General features: G+C 43.2%; 1 protein-coding gene across 2 annotated transcripts in view; it reads right to left on the bottom strand.

Annotated features, from left to right (window-relative positions):
• Positions 1–2788: 2788 nt before the first annotated feature.
• The window catches only part of chd2 (chromodomain helicase DNA binding protein 2), a 97249-nt gene continuing 77295 nt past the window's right edge, over positions 2789–22742 (bottom strand). For both annotated transcript variants that reach the window (XM_060853174.1, XM_060853175.1), the window contains 9 exons: positions 21792–21914; positions 20030–20158; positions 18587–18724; positions 15079–15210; positions 13276–13454; positions 12367–12463; positions 10827–11037; positions 9425–9668; positions 2789–7588 (listed from right to left, as the gene is read on the bottom strand). In XM_060853174.1, the coding sequence (XP_060709157.1) occupies positions 7264–7588; positions 9425–9668; positions 10827–11037; positions 12367–12463; positions 13276–13454; positions 15079–15210; positions 18587–18724; positions 20030–20158; positions 21792–21914 (1578 nt within the window). In that variant the 3' untranslated portion in view covers positions 2789–7263. The remainder of the gene's footprint in view (positions 7589–9424; positions 9669–10826; positions 11038–12366; positions 12464–13275; positions 13455–15078; positions 15211–18586; positions 18725–20029; positions 20159–21791; positions 21915–22742) is intronic.

Genomic DNA, 22742 nt, shown 5'->3' with positions numbered 1-22742 from the left:
CCCCACCCCCACCCTCCTCTAGTTTATCGCTGCACCCTTCAGGTTCTCTGCCTTTATTCCTGATGAAGGGCTTTTGCCCGAAATGTCGATTTTACTGCTCCTCGGATATTGCCTGAACTGCTGTGCTCTTCCAGCACCACGAATTCAGCTCTTGAATTAGACCAGTTACCTTAGATCAGACTGGTAATCAAACTGGCAATTTGCCCCTCTGCACGTTCCAGCCACTGGAAATGTTGCAGGAATCATTGCAATCCACACGAGATTTGCAGCTGTCAACTCATGACTCTAAGCCAAGAGAATAAAAAAACCTCTATCACAAATCTGTCAGAAATGTGAGCTTCCTGTGGCTATTTTACTGTATTTATAACTCTGTACATCCAGTGTTGTGTTGGCTGTGATTAATGTGGTTGGGCTGCCACGTAGTCTGAAGCAATCCTGCCCTCTGCTGTTCAGCACACAGAACTTCTGACAACAACACTATCACCCAACAGGATGGAATGTGATATTAACTCCTAATTTCCCACATTGTCTCCCCAAGCTCAGCATCCACACAACATTCCCAGAAGAATGGTTGGACTGTGATCATGCCACAAAAACGGATTCTGCAATTTTAGGTCAGAGTAACAGTTCCCCAAATCCCAATAATTAAAACAACTGTGGACGCTGGAAAACCCACTTACGGTCCCCATTATCAGCTTTTCATTTTCCCTGGCATACTATCGTCCATCCCTTTGTGTTTGTCGCTGACTCTGGGCTTCTTGTTCACATAACTGCTCATTCTCCCACCCCATCTTCACCCTATAAACCTACTTTTCCTGGCTAATAACTGTCTGAAGGAGGATCATTCAACTGGAAACAGTAACTCTTTCGTTGGGGATGCTGTTAAAGCTGCTGAGTTTCTTCAGCAATTTCTGTCTTCGTCCCACCACGACCATTCTAAGATTAAGGCACAGAACTTACACAGAACAGTCTGAGAGTACAACTATTCAACAATGTCAAGAAAGCACACCAATGCGTCTACTTCCTGAAAAGGTTAAAGAAATTCAGCTTGTTCACAATGACTTGTACCAATCTTTATAGATGGAGCACAGAATGGATCCTATCCAGATACATCAGAGCTTCGGGAAGGTAACTGCTCTGCCCAAGACGGCAAGAAATTAGAGTGTTTTGAACTACTCCGCCACTTGTATCCATCGTGTCCATATATACTTCCTGTTGCCTTGGGAAAGCAACCATCATCAAAACCCCTCTCTCTTCCATCACGCAGAAGATACACAAGTTTGAAAACATGCACCAACACATTAAGCACAGCTTCTTCCCTGCTGTTACCAGATTTATGAAGGGACCACTCATATTAGAGTTGATCGTTCTCTGCATCTTCTCTGCAGCTGCAACACTACATTCTGCATTCTATTCTAATACCTGGATGTATTTATGCAAGGTTATGGTTTGTCCAGCTAGCACACAAAAACACCACTTTTCACCGTATCTCACAACATGATAATAATAAGTCAAAGTCAGTCCATCGAAAGCTCATTTACCAGTTTGGGAACAGAATTGATAATTGACAAAATTGATCACTGATGTCCTCAACATTACCATTGCATTTAATGCATTAAGCTCACCATTGTCCATCAATCCCTCTCCTACTCTCCAGTTCATTGGAGGGTTGTACCTACCTCTTGTCCAACCAACAGCACCATCATTGTTTTTTTCCCCAATTTGTTGTGAGCCTTACTTCATCAAGAATTTATCCCTGATGCTTTGGTCCCTCTTATTCTCAGCATCCCTTTTAGATCCATCTTTTTATACTCCTATTCCTTACTTCCACAATGCTCTTATTTAGCATTCCCTCTCTAAACCCAGTTACTTCCTTTCTTAATCCCATTTGGGAATCACCAATTCCAAACATTAATTTGCTGGCTTGTTAGATGCTTTCCACGTCATGTTAAGCATGGTGGAGCAATCACTATAGTGAAGGTAGTTCCTCACCTGCCCATATCAACTAGGAATTCAATTTCAATAGACACAAGCACACCCAAAATTGGATCCCAATTCAACTGCAAAGTTCTGACCCTTGATTTCAAATCTCTCCATGGCCTCACCTCACCATTTCTCTGTAATCTCCTCCAGGCCAGCAACCCTCTTGAGGTCATTGCATCCCTTCAATTCTGACCTCTTCCATCTCATCACAATTAATCGTTCTGTCTTTAATGATTGTGCATTCAGATATCTAAGCTGAAAATGTGTTGCTGGAAAAGCGCAGCAGGTCGGGCAGCATCCAAAGAGGAGAATCGACATTTCAGGCATAAGCCCTTCTTCAGGATCTGCAGTCCTCACTTTCTCCATTCAGCTATCTAGGCCATTAACCCGTGCTCCATCAACTTTCACCTCCTCTATGACCTCAATTCAAGGCTTGTTAAATAGTCTTGTCCCAACAGTGAGGGAGTAAAAATGGATCTATCAAGGTGGGGGTGGGCACAGGGATAACAACCCACAAGCTGAAAACCGCATTTGGGATCCCAACACCCACCTTGAAATTCCCTCCCTAAATCTCTCTACATCTTTGAGATGCACCTGAGGGACCTACCTATCATTGAATTCCATAATTATCACATGGCTTAGTGTCAACTTTTACTTGGTAATGTTGCTGTGAAGTGCCTTGGATTGTCCAAAGGCACCATACGAGTTTTGTGATATCGCCAACAATCCATAAATGAAGTTCTTCCATTCCACATACACTCCATGTTAAAACATATAAAATAGTAAATCACTGAACAGCAAAGAGTTAAGGTGTAGGAAAATTTAATACGTACTATAAACAAAGTATTTACACCAAAATGCACTAACAGTGGCCTTTTCACAAATATAAATTAATATTTACTTTTTCTTAAAGTCATTTTAAAAAGTCCACATAAGTTTTACAGAAACTCTGTACCAACCCTTTTAGCAAAACAAAAAATTAGTGGGACTATTTTGGCAGCTAGTTTCTTTTATCTTCTTCCATCACTAACATCTCCTTCATTCTTACAGTCTTTAGAATTTGAGGCAGGAGATATATTAAAAGATTTTTAAAAAATTAAAACTGGGAAACATGTTCTTGCTCTAGCTTCATGTTGTATCTGATGCACGGAGAAAATATTGGAAGGGTGATAGCATGTGGAAGATCTCCAGGGTGGAAGTTTAGACACACGACAAAAGTCTGCCCTACAGAACAACATGGAACTTCTGAGCAATAAAAATTATTATAAGTTATTGCACTTCTGTGGGCACGTGTGTATGTTGTACCGAAACGCTGTACGGTTTTCATCAACTCCACGGGAATAGCACCATGAGAAAGAAAACAAGGTTCAGCTGAGGTGTGCCGTCAAGTTTTCCTCATCACTGATGGGTTGTCTCCAGAAGTAGCTCCTGGTAACCGTTCATCTAAACTAGTCAGAGTGTACCCACTGGTTCACTGCTACAAATCCCGTGATAGAAAAGATTAACAACTCAAAGAGTAAGGGGATCTTTGCGTTGCCTTGACTGATGATGGTGGGACCCATACATTTCTTTGTGCACCAGATTGCTGAGGGCACATTCACCTCTGTCACCTACTTGCTACTAGCTACAGTTTTGTTGCACGGTTACTGTAGCCATAGGTCTCCATACAATTTTAAATGTAAACTTCATGTCCTACCGGCTCCTCAATCTCTTCACTCTCAACTTGATTATAATTTTTGCTTTGAAAAAAAAAGGGAAGAAATCAACACAATTCCAGGTAAATATAAACCAAGCCAACACGTAACACACTTCCCAACACTCACCCTTCAATCAAGAAAATCTACCAAGATTCAGAACCTTGGCCCTCTCAAAGCTTCTCCATTTTGAGCCAATGTTGGCCTGAACAGCAGCAGAACATGTAAGTGCTCAGAGAGATTGTTATTCCCATGTCTCTGGACTACCCACTTGGTGGAGACGTATCGTCAGTTGTTCTGTCATTTTGTTCTCCAAGAAGTGTTGAGTTCAAGGAACTAGTGACTGCCAACATCCCCCACCCTCAACCACTAGTTTCTCATTTTAAGCCTTCTGTTCCTGTGAAAAAGACTCCACAGTGGTACATGGAAAGTCTGGAGGTCAAGGTGAGATGGTTGGGAACGCAGACCCCATGCCCTGTCACACATGCTTCAGAGCAGAAAATGGTCCTCAAATAAAATATTTCTAGGGCCACATACCTTCAGAAATAAACGAAGTGACAGTGGCCCTATGCACCATGTTAAATGCTAAAATGTGTGCTATGTGGCAGAACCATAATTTATCAGTTACATGTCCTCACTGAAATGGTGAATGGACATGGTGTTAGATCATCTACCAATCTGTAGTTGACATAAACATACCGAGTTGGGCAGGTGGAGGTTTCGGTGACAGCATTGTTGTCTAAGCTGAACTGTTGAGAGCAGAAAGACAAAACTTGGAGTTGAAGTGACAGGTGGTATAGGAGGCCCAGGAACAGATGAGGTTTCTTTGAGCACACCATCCAGAAAGGGTGAAAATTCTTTCAGCTTTGCTGCCTCCCAAAATAGGCATTTCACTTAATTTTGCAAAATGCCCAATAAATAATTAAACCAAGCAGGAGACAAGTCTTTCAATAGGCCTCTGAAATCATTGTGTTTCTGATTCCATGTAGTAGACACAGAGAGGACTATACCACAAAAGAAGTGATTTTGTTTTAAATTTGTCCATAGGATTTCGATGTTGCTGATGAGAATTGCCCAGCCCAAACCATATTTGAGAAGATGGTGGCTCAGTGGTTAGCACTGCTGCTTCACAGCACCAGGGACCCTGGTTGAGTTTACACATTCTCCGTGTCTGCAAGGGCTTCCTCTGGATACTCCAGTTTTCTCCCCCAGTCCAAAGATACGCAGTTTAGGTGAAGCTCCCTTAGTGTCCAGGGAGCTGCAGGCTAAGTGGATTAGTTATAGGAAATGTAGGGTTACAGTAATAGGGGAGGGGTGAGAATCTGGGGTCGGGGATGCTGTTTGGAAGGTCAGTGCGGACTCAGAGGGCTGAATGGCCTGTTTCCACACGATAGTGAGTCTGCGATCTTGACTAGCTGTTGCTCAGCTCCTGTCACATTGGCCAAATGGGCTGCCCCTTCCAGGGCAATTCACATGAATGGATCATATGAACCCTGGATTGTGCTGACACACCAAGGAGGCTGAGGCAGGGCTCCTACTCTGCTGAAAACCAGCTCTTTCCCGTTGAGAGCAAGCAGCAACTGTGACGTGTCACAGTGTTCAACGCACCAGTTAATTCTCAGGGCCAAGAACCTGCTTAAGGGCCAACTGGAATTTTGGCATTCACTAGCCATTAAATCTGTCCAATTAAATTTTAAAAAATTAAATTCCATGGGAACTTTTAATTATAATTTAATTCAAGTTAAACGTGTGGAGGCATTTTGTGTGTACAGCATGAATTGGGGATTTTAACAGTATCCGCACATTTTCTTTAATCTTTGATGATTGAGGTGGAACTTGTTCCTACTATTTGGTTTCTTAAATGCTGCTACAGTGGAAGAATGACGAAGGAACATTGGCCACACTGAGCATTTCCACATGCAGCTGAAGTGTGTGTATGGAAGGACTATTCCTGAGTTTGTTCACTTAAACAACGCATGAGTGGATTTGATAAACACCTATTCGAAATCATTTTATCAGCTAAAATAATTTTTGAAAAAGCAAGGACCTGAGGAACCATCAAAAGGGATTTTATCTGTTAAATATGAAAACATTTGATTGGATTTGCCTGTTAATTGGAAATACCTCGGCCAAGATAATGGGAGTGTGTGTTGGTTGCTAATTGGTTGGTTTGAGCAGGGTGGGCTGGGGGTGCGGGCATGTGTAAGTTGTGCAAAGAGACAAGGTGCCATATTCTCCATGACTTGAAACACTGAAAAGGACATCACTCGGGATATCCTGCAGTCATAGCTGCATTCAACAACCACAACAGATGTGGAAACCAAAACACTGATGATTAGCCATCTTGACATCCAATGGCACAGTCAATCATGTGGAGACTTGTCCAATCACCAATTAAAAATTCAATCATATCACTGCTCAACTACTTCTCCTCCTTTCTCCACTTTTTTTTAAAAAACGATACAATTATACCCCCACCCCATCAAACACAGGTTGGAACAAAGTCATAAAAAAATAGGTTATTTTACTTGTGAGGATTGACCAGTCCACAATAATCAAGGCAGAAGGAATGACAGGGCAGGCAGGGTGAGGGGAAGCAAACAGACCAAAGTGCTTACATTGTGACCGAGTACAACACAAAGCTTCTAAATTATGGATTGTGAAGACTGGCCATTAGAATCAAGATACTGATATTTTCTTTAGTGATTCTTTAGTTTGTAAAGTTCTAATACTTCTGCTGTAAAATGACAACACTACATTCTAAAGACAGATTCCAGAAATCGAAACAAGGCATTTTCGTACTTAACACAAAGTGCTAATTCCCCCACCTGCTCTACTATGCCCTTCCTTCCTTTCTAGCGAGACACTAAACTTGCGTCTACGGAAGTATTTCAAACCATCCCGTTTCCCATTTTTTTTTGGTATTTCTTGGGCATGTTCCGGTAGTGCTGGAAGACAGGGTAACACGGACAGCTACCCCTATCTCTGCCTCAACACTGGTACTGCTCTCTATATATTAGCTAGCGAGTGGAAACACAAGTTGGCTCCACTGCTGAATTTGGAACACTACTTAGAAAAAGTACTGACCTGCCCAACACTACTCAGCACAGAGAGTATTCATCACGCACATTTAGGATAAAACATAGAAATATTTTGGCAGAGACCATGAACAGACAAAGCTGACAGGAGATATGACATCTTTTGTGAATTGCACTCTCTGCTGACATCCTCCTTGAACAGGTTGTTAACATCATTGCCTACAATGCAGCAGCCATCATTTCCCCAGAAGCCCAAACCTATTCCCTTCCTGACCAAAAACAGTTTCCTGACTGAGCACAAGTGCACAGATCTGATGTCCGTGCCAATGCCATCCTTTCTGGAAAGGGCCAAATTGCGAGCGTTCTTGTCCAAGCAGCAGAAATCTTTCCTCATTTTCTGTAATTGTTTCACATTCTTTGTGTGATTGATATCACAGCAGTACGCTCAATTTGTTTGTGTGTGGTGAGACTAGGGAAAGTATGTTGTCACTTTAAATTCATAAACTGGAGAACTGTGGAGCAGCTTTCCATTTCCCCCAGAACAGACTCTACGTTTTTCTCACATTCCAGTTATAGTCAGGAGTATTCTTGTGTTCCAGTGAGCGGTCTAGAGGGGACCTGTGCTCAAGAGGGGATTTCGAATCATGTGGTGATTTCTGAGAGAGGGGTGAACGGTGGTCTCCCGTGGGTGCCTTGTGCTCCATCGGTTTTTCAAGGTGAAAGGGTCTATAGTGTTCAGAAGGTCCTTGGCTGTGGTAGGCCCCAGGCTGTCTGTGATCAGGCAATCTCCTGAAATCTGGTTGGTGCCCTAAGTTATGGTGGTCCTGAGGTCGGAATTCATCTGATCTGCGTCGTTTCAGATCCTGATGCCGCCTGAAAGGAAAATGGAAATGATCTAAATTAACACGTCAAAGAATTGTTCCAAGTATAGCCACAAAGTCAGATTCTCGACCGTCACTGGAGAGAAGAGGGGGATGCTGTGGCTCACTTGTAGCGGATGTGCAGACATCAAGGCTGAAATTGCAGTACTGGAAAATGGTTGGAGAGGGGAGGACAACAGTGCACTACATCAGTGAAAGAGAAGATACAGTATTTTAGCCACATTATTAGGGAGAAAAATTCACTTACTGGAAGATAAAATTAACAGAAACTGTGAGGGGGGGGCAAGAGGAGAACATGGATGATAGGCAGTTGGGGGTGGCATGGCGGCTCAATGGTTAGCACTGCTGCCTCACCGCGCCAGGGACCTTGGTCCGATTCCAGCCTCGGGCGCCTGTCTATGTGGAGTGTGCACATTCTCCCAGCGTCTGCGTGGGTTTCCTCCGGGTGCTCCAGTTTCCTCCCAGAATCCAAAGGTATGCAGGTCAGGTGATTTGGCCATGCTAAACTGCCCAGTGGAGAAAGTGAAGATTGCAGATGCAGGAGATCAGAGCTGAAAAATGTGCTGCTGGAAAAGCGCAGCAGGTCAGGCAACATCCGAGGAGCAGGAGAATCGACGTTTCGGGCATGAAAAAGGGCTCATGCCCAAAACGTCGTTTCTCCTGCTCCTTGGATGTTGCCTGACCTGCTACGCTTTTCCAGCAACACATTTTCAGCTCTAAATTGCCCAGTGTTCAGAGATGTGTAGATTAGGTGCATTAGTAGGGGTAAATATAGGATAATAGAGTAGGGGAACGGGTCTGGGTGGGTTACTCTTCCATGGGCCAGTGTGGACTTATTGGGCCGACGGGCCTATTTCCACACTGTAGGGATTCTATGATTCTTTGAGATAGAATCAACTGCTTCCAGTCCATTCTATGTAACATACAAGGGAAAGGAAACATCAACAAAGTAAAAATGCAAGAGCAAACCAGAATAGCAACATGGTAAAATATTATTCAAAAAAGGAGAAAGAAGCAATTCAAGCAATTAAAGATCAGTTAATTTATTATCTATAGCAGTGAGCAGGAATATTAATTATACTGTAAATAGGGGAAAACACATAAGATGATCAGAGGATTAGATAGGGTAGACAGTGCAAGTCTTTTTCCTAGGATGATGACATCAGCTTGTATGAGGGGGCCTAACTACAAATCGAGGAGTGATAGATTTAAGACAGATGCCAAAGGCAAGCTCCTTACGCAGAGAGTGGTAAGGGTGTGGAATGCCCTGCCTGCCAATTTAGTTAACTCAGCCACATTAGCGAGATTTAAACAATCCTTGGATAAGCACATGGATGATGATGGGATAGCGTAGGGGGATGAGCTTAGAATAGTTCACAGGTTGGAACAACGAGGACCAAAGGCTGCGCTGTATTGTTCTACGTTCTTGATATTTTCGAAAAACAGAGGGATAGGCAGAAATATAAATTCAAAGAATGTTAAATGGACTTTAAGACAAGTGGAACAGACTGTAAGTTGATCCCAATGGGGCAGTTCGAGATGGGCAAGGAATGACGACCTAGCCAGCAAATCTCAAATAACATGAACAAATTATATTGAGTATGTATCAAACATAGAGGCTAGTTACAACGCTTTATGGATGACTAGGTGGCACACTGCTGGAAGCATAATGATGTTATAGAGATTCACAAATTCACTAGGCTGCTGGCTGGTAGGAGAAAACATTAAAGCAAAAAAAAAAATTTGCTAAGTTGGTACGTTATGCTAAAACAGTTGAAGAGACCTGCAATCGTCACGAACCACTACTGGGTAGGCGAATGAAAGGCACCTGTCATAGTAATCCCGGTGACCTCGGTGGTCTCGCTCATTGCCATACTGGTTGTATGGTCTCTTGCGGTGAATGTTGTTTGGCCGATAATTGCCAGAGTTTCTGTGGGGATCTCCGCGTGGCCTTCGGTCCCCAAAATGATGGTCCTTGTATCTGTGTTGGTCATATGGATGATGCCGATCAGATCCCCACTGCTGGTTGTTGTTGTAGCTGTACATCCGATCCCTCTGTCGGTCTCCCCGATCTACAAGCAGCAGAACAAGCCAGAGAATGATCACCTCGGTGGGAACCGTTCGGCAGACCTGACTAACCCCGCGAGGCTCCCACTGAAGCTGAGAGGCCATTTTGGCACAGCGCCAACACCTCCTTCCTTTTGCCAGACTTGTCTGACTGGAAAGCACAAGGTAAGGAAAGGATGGACCACTGAACCCTAGCCTTGTGAACGCGCTGCCCCCAGGCTGCTGGATGTACAGCAAGCAGCTGGTACTCCCTTTAAGATGTGCACAGACACTGACCTTTCAAGATCTTGTGCGCAGCAGTTAACGTCGGCACACTGATAGTGGCATTGCCTTCCAGTTGTGGAACTCGTTCCCACTAGTTTGTTTCCGGTTGTGTCAACCTCCAAGGTCTGTGCAGAACAACGAGTTCCACAACTGGAAGGCAATGCCGCCATCAGTGTGCCGATGTTAATTGCTGCACACAAGATCTTGAAAGGTCAGTGTCTGTGCACATCTTAAAGGGAGTACCAGCTGCTTGCTGTACATCCAGCAGCCTGGGGGAAGTGTGTTCACAAGGCTAGGGTTCAGTGGTCCATCCTTACCTTCTTGTGCTTTCCAGTCAGACACAAGGGTTAGATATCAGGAAGGACAATTAATCAGTTTTCACACAGCAGGTGAAAAAGATTCAAAACGTTTTGAGAAACATCGCTACTTAGGAGGAAGGTGTTTTGTTTCCACTTAGCAGTTACAATATGACTCAAAATAGGGTTGCATGGTGGCTCAGTGGTGAGCACTGCTGTCTCACAGCGCCAGGGACCTGGATGCGACTCCCACGTCAGGCCACTATCTGAGGCATTTGCACATTCTTCTAGTGTCTGCGTGGGCTTCCTCTGGATGATCCAGTCTCCTCCCACAGACTAAAGATGTGCAGGTTATGTTGGTTGGCCATGGGAAAGGAAACACAGGGTTATAGGGATTGGATAGTGGGATGGTCTGTGCGGACTTGATGGGCCGAACGGCCTACTTCCACACTGTTGGGATTCTATGCAAGGAGATGCCTGGCACAGTGGGTTCTGGGCCCGACAGCAACAAACGAGCTGCTGAGATGTACCCAACATCGCACCACATCTTCCCAGTGGTGGCTAAGGGTGTGTGGATGGAGGAAGTGTATCATTGTTACTTACCTGCATTGTTGAAAGGCCGCTTGTTGAGTTGGTTGTAGGGCTCCCGGTGATGACTATGCATTTGCTGATGATGGGGTGGCAGCAGGTGAGGAACAGGAGGACCATGTTGCGCGTGCAACTGAGAATTCATGGAATCACGACTTGATCCCGAAGGCTCCAGTTTGAACTGACGTTTACTCTCGGAATTATTGTCTTTCTTCTTCTGTTCCTCCTAGATAAAGTGGCAGTTTGAAAAAGGGCATAATTAAATCAGAGTCGCAGAGGCTCAGTGAAGGAGAAACATTCTGAGTATTGCTCAAGAGGAGACATGTTTCTTAATTTTTCCAATGTGCACCCATGAGAATCTCAAGTCCCACAGTAATCTTCTACCAAGAATTATAGCCCCTCAAGCCTTCCATTCAACAAGACCATGGCTGACTTGCTCCAGGACCTGTCTCCCTTATGTATCAGCTCAGCTCAGCCCTCAACTCACTGATATTCAAAAACATACTAACCTCCTTTTAAATATTTTCAGTGATCTATCCACCACAATGCGCTGGGTAGAGAATTCCAGACATTCATTACTCTCTGGGAAAAGATATTCCTCTGCAGCTCAGTTGTAAATGGATGCCCCTTGAGTCCGCTTCCACTAGTGAGAGAATCTCAGACTCGGGGACACAATTATGGAAGAAGATGATACTCACTCAGAATTGAGAGGCAGAGGAATTTCATTTTCCAGAAAGTAGTTCATGTCTGGAATTCTCTACGCCAGACAGAAGCGGAGGCTAGATCACTGAAATGATTTAAAGATGATGTGAACAGATCTGTGAAATGTCAAGGAGGGTTGAGGGCTATGGGGGAGCTGGCGTGTAAAAGGAGATCAGGCATATCGAACAGAATGGTGGCAGTAGCCCTCAGGGGCTGAATGATCTATCCCTGCTCCTATTTCTTACACTTATCTACATTTCTTGATAAATGCACTTGCTGTTGGGGTCCACACACAAAACATGGATGTTCAGTTCTTAAAGCCTGTTCTACCAAGATCATGGCTGACCTGATTTTAATCTCAACTTTACCTGCTTGCACATCCCTGATAATCTTTCATTCCCTCTGTCATTAAGAAACTATCGACCTTTGCCTTAAAAATAGTTAAAGGCTCTGTTTCCATTGTCATTTATGAAGGAAATTCTAAACTCTCACCCTCTGACAGAATTTATTTTTCCTGCTCTCTGCTTTAAATGGTTCCGCACTTATTTTTAAACTGAATCCTGGTTCTAGGTTTTTGAAATCCACCTGATCAAGTCCCTTCAGGATCTAACATGTTTCATGTTTGCTCAATGCTCACCCTGTTAGTCTCTGGTGTCAGCAAGAAGAGGAGAATTCCCATGATCCTAATCTAAATATCAGAGATCCTAGATGCATGGCCCCATCTCTTCTCATCTCCCCCTGATGGGAGAGGGAGGGAGGAGGGACAATACTATACTCCTCAGTTTCATTCAGGATCACACTCAGGAAATGCATAGGACCCCTGTGAATGAGAGAGTGACCATGTTATCATTACCTCTTCCTGGGACCGCCTCTTCTGTGCTAATTTGTACAGTTTGTGCAGCTTTCTGGCATCAAATTCAGTGAACTTGGAGACAAAAATCCAGAGATTTCTGTGAGGATGAGACAAGAAAATGCTTTCGTAAAACAGCTGTCCCACCTCCTGGGTTAAAATGGCCTTGCAATCCAAATTTAAATACTGAGGCTAATGGCTCAGAGTAGGAGCAAAGATTAGACTCAAAGTCACGTTTGTTTTGAAAATCAGCTGATTTTGCTCTTATCCTGAACAAACAAGTCAATCCTCCATTTTATATTTCCGAAGTAGTTGAAAGAGGAATAGCAGGGAATTGAAGATAATTTTTTTCATCAAGTGGGACTGGAGCTCATTGGTTGATAGGAGCAGAAGCCCTCTCTGCATTTCCAGAATATCTGAATATGGTCTTTAAGTGCTAACAACTGAGAAAGTAGGCTCAGCCTGTATGGCTCTTTTTTAGCCAGCACAGATGTGACGGGCTGAGTGGCCTCCTTCTCTGCCTTCATTTTATATGGTTGGAAGAGTCCATCTGAATGACAATACCTTTGATAATGTTGCACTCACTCAGTAGTGGTATATTGGAGTTGTCACTAGAGATTAGAGGATGTGTTGGACTTAAACTTGTGATAGCCATTTTGATGTTTCTAAATAACCTCTCTCTCCTCCTTGTGCAGTAGATTACTTACAGTAGCTGCACTGACACAAGACTAGAAGTTCTACACAATATTACACTGATTCACAATCAGAAAACAATAACCCACCAACCCATTTGAATACAGAGCTGAGGTCTAGTTGACAGTAGTATTCACATTTTTGTCTAAATCACAAAAAAGCTTAGCAACACAGCCATGGAATTGATTTGGAATTTTTAAAAAAGCCATTACACTGTACCTTCTCCAGATCTTGACCTGCTCAGAGTCTGTGTATGCTTTAAGGCACTCACTAATTCGGTCACCAATCTTCAGCAGGCAGCTGCGGGTGTGTTGGAGCTGCTCCTTCTCAGATAGCCCATCTTCCGGCTTATCCAGCTGCTTGAGAGCTTTCTTAACCGGCCGCATTCGCTCCTTGCACTATCAAGGTAATGGACAAAGAATATTCCTTCATAGGTGCTCAATCCACCACATAATGTCAGAACCTAATCACATCAGTTTTAACTATTACCTATACTCCTGTTCTCTTCAAGCTTCTGACTTGAGTGGTTCCTCACTGAATATGTTCATCTACTCAGCCTGAGATGTAACTAAATGCAAGGTTGATCTTCTGGAGCTGAGCACTATTCTGTCCTCACCAAGCATTCAGAAATCTTTACTTCCTTGCACATCATTGCTTTGATGATTGGTTTATTTAAAGAATGCAATATCGCAAATGTCTGCCTTCTATAAACTGATTCACCGCCCACCAGCCCCTCTTTCTACTAGTTTTGAAAAATCAATTAAGCTAAATAAACAAGGTGACAGCTTCTTAAATGGCCCAGTCACTCTTTATAATGTTGTGTTGAGACCGATTAAACAGGAGACAGTCGATTAAATACATACTAACAGGAGTAGTCTCCCGTTACAAGTGTTTTTTTTTAAATTTAACCTCTTTTTACGATCAACCTGTTCAGAGATGTTATTACAGACCTCTGGAGGAGGTGGGACTTGAACCCAAGCCTCCTTGTTTAGGGGTAGGGAGCAACCACCGTGCCACACCAGGGTTCTCAGCAATATCCATCACCTGTGTATCTTAATGATATAACAAACATCAACAGCTGAAAGACATCAGGAGCAGGAATGCTGGATAATTTTCTTCCCTCATTTGTTCAGGGCATGAAAACTGACTAGCCAGGTGTCTGATGGGATAGTGCAGGCGTCTTGTTCTCTGCAGCTACCCTGAGCTGACAGTGTAGACAAAGTGTGACCCAAAGGCTGATCTGGGCTTTGTCAGAACAAAGGACATGTCAACATCAAAACAACTGAGAAAAAGTGAGGACTGCAGATGCTGGAGTACCAGAGTTGGAAAAAGTGGTGCTGGAAAAACACATCAGGCCAGGCAGCATCTGAGGAGCAGGAAAATCGACGTTTTGGGCATAAGCCCTTCTTCAGGAATAAAAAAAACTGAACCTGAACCTCAGGAATCGAATGCTGAGGAGCTATATTTTGTCATCTATGTTCTACACCTTAAAACAAAAGAAGAGACTACTGATAAGCTGTAAAGACTAATCCGCACGTGACTGGGGAAAAGAGCAAATTAACATACAATAGCAGAGAGAGGGAGATGCAATCTTCAATCTCATTTCTGTAAACAGGGGCAGTTACCGTAGATGTTATGAAATGTAATATTTTATACTATTTGAACTGGATAATGAATATCATGGAATCGATGCAGTTGATTCTATGTGCGTGCGAGGGCAGCTGGGGATATAAAGAGCAGTTGTATGACAGTCTACCTTCTGGGATGAAAACCCTAACGAACAAATAATCAAACACAATGACAGTGCACATCGCTGAGTACCTAGAAATATTCCATTCACCACCACAGCATTCCTCAATCATTAAATAAACAGAACACTCAAAAGACTCACTGGTCTCCATATTAATTTTGCATAACATTGTTTATTTTTGCATCACTTCTTCATAGGGTAAGAATTTTAAAAATTTAGCCAAGAATCTCTCATATACATTTTCTCTCTGAATTCTGAGAATAGGTACTCACAATGCTGAACGTTTCCTGGTCCAACTCATCCTCACCCTCCTCTCCAATCGGTACTGGGTCATTCCCTGCTGTAATGTGAACCGGACCTTTGGACACAGACTTCCGAATCTTGTCCCTAGCATCAGACTTCATCTGTTTGGAAGACAAAAAGAAAATAACCTAAACGAACACAAAGCAAAATCTTGTAGATGTTGGAACTCTGCAACAGAAACAGAAAATGTTTTCAGGCAACATCAGTGCTAAAGGAAACGGAGTTGGCATTTTAATTCAGGCGGAAGATCACTGGCCTGAAGAAATAATACTGATTCACTCTCCACAGATGCTGCAGGATCTTGTATCTATTTGTAGTATTTTGTTTTGATTTGAATGAACTATACAGGAAAGTAGGGACAGGCAGTGATCTCAGAATATGAATTTTAATCAGATGTTTCATGAGCTAAGAGTTTACCCTTCTCCAGAATGGTTTGAGATACTAGTTCAGAAACCTTTATTCAAGCAGTCCGTGAGAGCTCTCACATCAATCTCTAAGAAAAGCAGATGTAGTCAATCCTCTTGAAGTTGCTCATATCAAAAAAAAACACCAGCTGAGATGATGGCTCTGTCAAGATGGTGTGATGGAGAAGCTTTCACAGCTTCGAGCTCAACTGTTTGATTTACTTCGCCATCTGCACCTCACAACGCCACCACGCCACGAACAATAGCAACAGAACCAATAATCTGACACTGGGGCAGTTAGCTCAAACTCGGGTGTCAATGTAGTTTTGTTCTCAAGGATCTTGCAGAATGCTTGAGGTCAGGGAACTCTGAAGTTACTAGCCTGAGTTTGCACTTTGCCGATGGGCACATTCCACAGCCCCAGCATCTGAGATGTTTGCACAATGGTGCCCATTTACATAGCAGTTTTAATGTCACCAAACATCCCAAGGGCTTCACAGCAGCCTTGCAAAACATTATGACACGGAGCCACCAAAAGGGATATTGGATCAGATGACCGAAGTTTTGGTCAAAGAAGTATTAAGAGTGTCTTAGAGGAAGTAAGCAAGATAGAAAGAGGTTTAACAAGTGTATTTCAGAGTTTCAGTTACAGGCAAAAAGGAAAGACTGAGGCATGTTCTCTCTGTATCTGCATGGGTTTCCTGCCACAGCCCAAAGATATAAAATTAGATGGAGTGGCCATGCTAAATTATCCCACAGGGATTTGCAAGCTGGGTGGGTTAACCATGGTAAAGACCCCATGAGGGTATGGTTGGGGGAGGGAGCGTCGATAGGTTGAATGTCATCTCTCTGCACTGGGGGGATTTGTTACTAAGATTTGCAACAGTCTTCAGCCAGAAGTGCCGAGTGAATGATCCATCTCGGCCTCGTTTTGAATTCCTGTACATCACAGGAGTCAGTCTTCAGGCAACTGGACTCCATTCACTTTAATATTAAGACACAGCCAAAGGCTTTGCACACAGCAAAGGCTGTGGGTCCTGATTACATTCTCGCAATGATACTGAAGACTTGAGCTCCAGTACTTACTGTGCCCGTTGTAGAGTTGGTCCTGCACTGCTGCAAAACTAGGAGCTCAGCAGCAATGTGGGAAATGACCCAGCTATGTCCTGCAGACAAAAATCAGGAACAGGCCAATTACTACCTCATCAGACTACTCTCCATCAGAAAAAGTGATGAAGGTGTTTTCAACAGTGCCACCAAACAGCACTTACTCAATTACGAGAGTTCACGGATCATTTTGGGTTCTGCTAGGGTTAATGAACTCTTGACTCATTCAAGCCTTGATCCAATAATGGAAAAAGAGCACAAATCAAGATGGGAAGTGAGTCATTGCTCTTTGATATCAAGGTTACATGTGACCAACATCAAAACTGGAATTCTCTGCTGGTTAGAGCCTTAATTAGGATAAAGTGGCTATGGTTATTGGGAGGTCAGCCATCTCAGCCCCAGGACATCACCATGGGAGTTCAAGGTAGATATTCCCTAAACCACCTGTTCAGAGATGCTCTGGCATATCTTTCAAGCGGCCAGGACTTGAAACTGGGCCTCCCAGCTCAGAGGTAGGGACACTACCCCTCCATCAAGAGCTGACATGGTCCTCACGGTAGTGTCCTCGGCCCAATAATCTTCAGCTGCTTTATTAATGAGTTTCTTGCCATTATAAGGTCAGGTGTGGGCACTCAGACCATTTACAACTCCTCAGATAGTGGATCAGTGTGTATCAATGTACAGCAAATTAGCATCATATAATTATCATCTGGAACAAGAAAGCATCTATCCATCTGCCCTTGAAGTTCAATGGCATTGCCATGCCCAAATCCCACACTAATAACATACTAAGAGTGTTCTCTCTGTCACCAACACAGCCACAGTAGTAGGTACTAACTGCAAGATGCATTGCAACAACTCACCAAATCTCCACTGACAGCATCTTCCAAATCCACAACCTCTATCACCTGGAAGGACAAGAGCAGCTGATGCATGGGAACACCACCAGCAAGTTGCCCATTAAGTCACACTTGAAACTATATTGCTGTCCTTAACTGTGGCTGGGTCAAAATCCTGGAACTCCCTTGTTCACAGTACCATGTACCTAAACCACACGGACTATTAGCTGTTCAAGAAGGCAGCCCAGCACCATTTCTCAGGGGAAGAATGAATGGAAACTAAGCGCTGGCCCAGCCAGCGATGCCCACATCCCACCAAGTAATACATTTTAAAAAAGACAACCGAAGGCCTGGCCACCGGTACTGGAACATTTAAAATAAGGCTCAGTTAAGAGATTAGAATTAAAGCAGTAAGATACCTCAATGATTCATTTTAGTCATAACATTTGACTAAACTTTACAAGTACCTATCTGGTAGTAACTAAAAGTATTGTTTGCAGTTTTTGGCTCCTTTTCTGAGAAACGGTGTCTGGCCATGGAAGGAATGCAATAAAGGTTTACCAGACTGATTCCTGGAATGGCAGGATTGATGTATGAAGAGATGCTGGATTGGTTACGGGCTACTACTCACTGGAGTTCAGAAGAATAAGGGGTGATCATAAAGGAACTAGAGAAATCTCAAAGAACTAAACTGGGTAAAAGCAGGAATGATGTTCCAGATGACTGAGGAACCCAGAACTGGGGTCACAGTTTGAGGAAGGGGGATAGGCCCACTCAGGGCTGCAATGAAAAAATTCATCACCGAGAGAATGGCGAGTCTGTGGTATTCTCTGCCACAGAAAGCAGTTGAGGCCAAAGCATTGGATGTTTTCAAGAAAACGTTCGATACAGTTCTTAGGATTAGAGCAATAGAAGGGTATGTGGAGAAAGCAGGAAGTACCCTGTTGATACATTAGTCATGATCATCTTGAACAGTGGAGCAGGCTCAAAGGGCTGAATGGCCTACTTCTGCTCCTATTTTCAATGTTTCTATGGAACTCACATCAGGATGTTTCAAGCTTGTGAAAGATATTATATGGAAGTTTCTGCCTTTTGATTTGATAATGCAAGTTGACATCTCTCACTACCTTATCCTTCTTAGTCTTGGTCTTCTTTTTCCCTTTCTGTCCATCTTTCTCCTTCTTCAGATCTCCTTTCTCCTTGTTCTCCTTATTGTCTTTTTTCTTCAGCTTTTTCTTTACAGGAGCGTGGTCCAAGCCACCATCCTGCAAAAACATCAAAGCACTTGAAATCAAACTTTTAAAAACACATTTAAGAACACGACCCTGATGTGTGGTAGTCAGTTTCATCATAGCTTATGTGCTGCATGATAAGGGCATGGAAGACAAGACATTTGGCCCATCAAATCCATACTGGTTCTCTATACAGTAATCCATTTAGTCCTATTCCCTCAGAGGTCTTGCAGGCTTATTTCCCTCAAGTTACAATCCATTTTGCTTTGAAGATCATTAATCATTTCATCTACTACCAGCCTTAAAGGCAACAGATCACAAGTTTCCTTTATTCAGCAAGTAAACACTATTTGGAACGTGGTGGCAGAACAAATAGAGGAGTATATTCAAAAATAATGTTTAAAAGAGGAATGTGTAAAGACTTTTACAGGAAGAAATTCACAGCCTAGGGAAGAAAGCAAATCAACGCAACTAATTAGACTCCTGAAGAAGGACTTATACCCGAAACGTCGAATCTCCTGTTCCTTGGATGCTGCCTGACCTGCTGCGCTTCTCCAGCAACACATTTTCAGCTCTGTTCTTGGAAATAACCAGCAGAGGCATGATGAGCAAATGCTGCCTTCTGGTTGTACAATTCTATGATACTGGACTCAAAGTAACTACTGTGACCATTCGTATCTCAGCTACTTGACAGAAGATAACAATGAAGTGGACTGAAGGGAGACCGTGAAGGAAGTTCTTGATTTATCACTCCTGGAGCACGGGTTATGAAAAAAAAAAATCACTGGATCAATACCCTGGAGCTCCATAGCTAAGATCATTGCAGAAACATCTTCACCAATCAGACTGATGGTCAACACAGCAGCACCTTCTTGAGCGTAATAAATGCGGATGTCATCAGCAGTGCCCAAATCCAGTGAGTAAAGACTTCTTAAAAAATTCTCTTTGCACTGGAAATACTGATGAGAATGATATGCATAGAGTTAGGGTGCTGATGGGCTTGGTTCAGTGTTAGAACAGGAGAAGCTGAAGAGGCAGCAAGTCAAATGACACACGAGGTCATACTTTTAGTGTAGGGAAGACTCAGAGGAGATGAGCAGGCAAAAGACAATTATATTAGGTCAATGTAACATGCACTTTGAAAGGAATGGCTAAATAGCCTACATTCACTCGATCACCCCTGTGCATCTGCTTCACAAAACAGCAAGGCAAAATTGTTCACTAGTCACGGAGAAACGTGGCTTGATAACTCGCATTAACATTTTCCAGCTATCGTTTTCTCACCAGTTAAATTAGATGCTTTTTCTTGAAGTTAAGAACTGAATCCCCACAGCTTACCTTCAGCTCTCCATCCTCGGATGGATTGTCAGAAAGCCGAGGAGATGTGATGTCATTGCCACTTTCATCCTTCAGCCTTGGTGCCTTGTTCTCTTTCTTTACTCTAGGTTTCCGCTTCTTTGGTTTTGTCTGTGACAAAAAGCAACTTCTTAAAACATTCTGCAGCCAAAATAAGTGAGTTTCCCCATCAAGAGTTCTGTCTATCTGATCAATATGCAGCATTAATTCCCAACATTACCACATCCTTTCCTGCTTTCAGAGCTAAGAAAACCGAAAACCAAAGAACCTCTTTGAATCACTTCCCACCTGCACGTCAGTTTGGTTTAATCGGTAACTGAGTCAAGTTTGAACCAAAAGATTGTAGGTTTAAGCTCCATCCATAGTAGAGGCAAAAAAAAAATCAGGTTTACATTTCAATGCAGAGCTCAGTGATGTTAAATTATTCAAAGTGTCAGGCTTTGGACAAGATGAAATCAAAGCCAAAACGGCCCCTTCAGAGTTTCTAATGCATATTGTTAATTCTGCTTTTTGAAAAACTGTGGAATGAGTCCAATGCAGTCAATGACAAGCACCAAACCTGCACCGCGCCCCCCCCCCCCCTCCAAAAAAGCAGACAATGTGACTCAACTCTGTTTTCTATGGGATCATGTATGTTTGAAACCATCAGGGCAGCATGGTGGCTCAGTGGTTAGCACTGCTGCCTCACAGCACCAGGGACCTGGGTTCGATTCTTGCCTTGGGCAACTGTCTGTGTGGAGTTTGCACGTTCTCCCCGTGTCTGCGTGGGTTTTCTCCGGGTGCTCCGGTTTCCTCTCACAGTCCAAAGATGTGCAGGTTAGGTAAATTGGCCATAGTGTTAGGTGCACTAATCAGGGGTAAATACAGGGTAAGGAAATAGGTCTGGGTGAGTTATTCTTCGAAGGGTCGATGTGGACTTGTTGGGCCGAAGAGCTTGTTTCCACACTGTAGGGAATCTAATTACAGCCTGTTCATCTCAAGACCTTTGAGATACCTGATCTCATGATGGAATGCCATGGAAATGCAAATCTTATTTTTGTTTGTAATGGTGTGAAGGGTATTCTATATTGCAGAAACAGACCATGTGTCCTCTAACTGGTCTATGTTAGCGTGTATACACCATACAAACCTCTACACACATTACCACATTACTATCCTTTTTCTCTCAGGTACTCACCCAGCTACTCAAGAACAAGGATAAAGAGAAGCAGATTTAATACAGAGATGAGGAGAAATTAGTTTTCTCAATGAGTCATGAATTCACTATCCTTGAGCATGGTGGATGCTGGGGCATTGAATAAACTTAGGGAGGAGATAGACAGATTTTTAATTTGTAATGGGTTAAAGAGTTATGGAGATTGGGCAGGAAAGTGGAGTTGAGGCAGAGATGAAATCAGCCATGATCATATTAAATAATGGAGCCGGCTTGAAGGACTGAATTTCCGACTTTTTGTTATCAATAAATCTTATCTGCACCATTTGGCCGAGTCTGTCTATCCAGGGAACTTAAGCTTTCTAACCCAAGTGCTGCTTCACACCTAGGAGAAAGTGAGGTCTGCAGATGCTGGAGATCAGAGCGGAAAATGTGTTGCTGGAAAAGCGCAGCAGGTCAGGCAGTAGCCAAGGAGCAGGAAATTCGACGTATCGGGCAAACGTCGAATTTCCTGTTCCTTGGATGCTGCCTGACCTGCTGCGCTTTTCCTGCAACACATTTTCAGCTCTGCTTCACACCTATTTAACTAACCTCTTCTTCCTGTTTCAAAGCATCCTTCTTGATCATGTCTTTCTTCAGAAGCTTGATCAGGTAATCAGCTCGAGACTGGAGATGCTTGGCTTGTGGTTTGCGGTTGGGATCATCTGGAAGAATCTGAAAGAAGAGGAACACCCGGCGTGTGCAATCAGTTACAGCTCAAACTGCAGCAGAGAAATATACTATTTAAAAAAAAACATGCGCATGATTCCCTTAAGGAATACCATGTACTCCATGCTCGGAAACTATGGGCATTTTAACTGCAGCTTATATATTATTCAGCTCCTATGTCCATTACTCTTCAACTCTTGAGTATAGCTCCCTGGCAAATCGACCAAGATATCAGAAATAATAGTAAGTTTCATTAATTTTCAAGTGTTTCATGTCTTAAAAACTAAGACACTAGCAGACTTTTTAAAAAGGTTAAATGTATCATTATAGCGGTCTCATCGGGAAGGGATTGTGGGCTTTGCCCCATGACTCAGTTAAAAACATGCCAAGTTCTATATGTAACTACGTGCCAATTGTGAAATGGGAGGCCTGGACAATATGAAGCATTTGTGTACCTCCCGATGGTGAGAGAGTAAGCTCAGCAGTAGAGGGGTCAGTAAACAGCTCACACTCTAGCACTCTTCTTCATGCTTTGCAGTGATCGGGCAGGCACATTCATAACGGGGAGCCAAACACTTGCACATATTAATCAGCCAATTATCAACACTGAAGTATCCCCCATGTTAGGTACAGCTCTGGTGAAATGTTGAGCAAATTTCCCCCAACCACAGATGGCCATTCATTTCCCCAATATGGCATGGTCCCATATGCCGACCATCTTGCTGCCCTTTTGGGCATCAGTTAGAGCTTTGAGTTGTTGGCTCACACCAAGTTTCCTCAGATATTTATCACACAGGAGCCTTGCAGCCAGCAAACAGGAGACCACACACACAC

This window comes from Hemiscyllium ocellatum, chromosome 39, assembly GCF_020745735.1.
Source record: "Hemiscyllium ocellatum isolate sHemOce1 chromosome 39, sHemOce1.pat.X.cur, whole genome shotgun sequence".
Lineage (NCBI taxonomy): Eukaryota > Metazoa > Chordata > Chondrichthyes > Orectolobiformes > Hemiscylliidae > Hemiscyllium > Hemiscyllium ocellatum.
The sequence above is the reverse complement of the archived record's forward strand: the minus strand, read 5'-3'. Positions and strand labels throughout refer to the sequence as shown.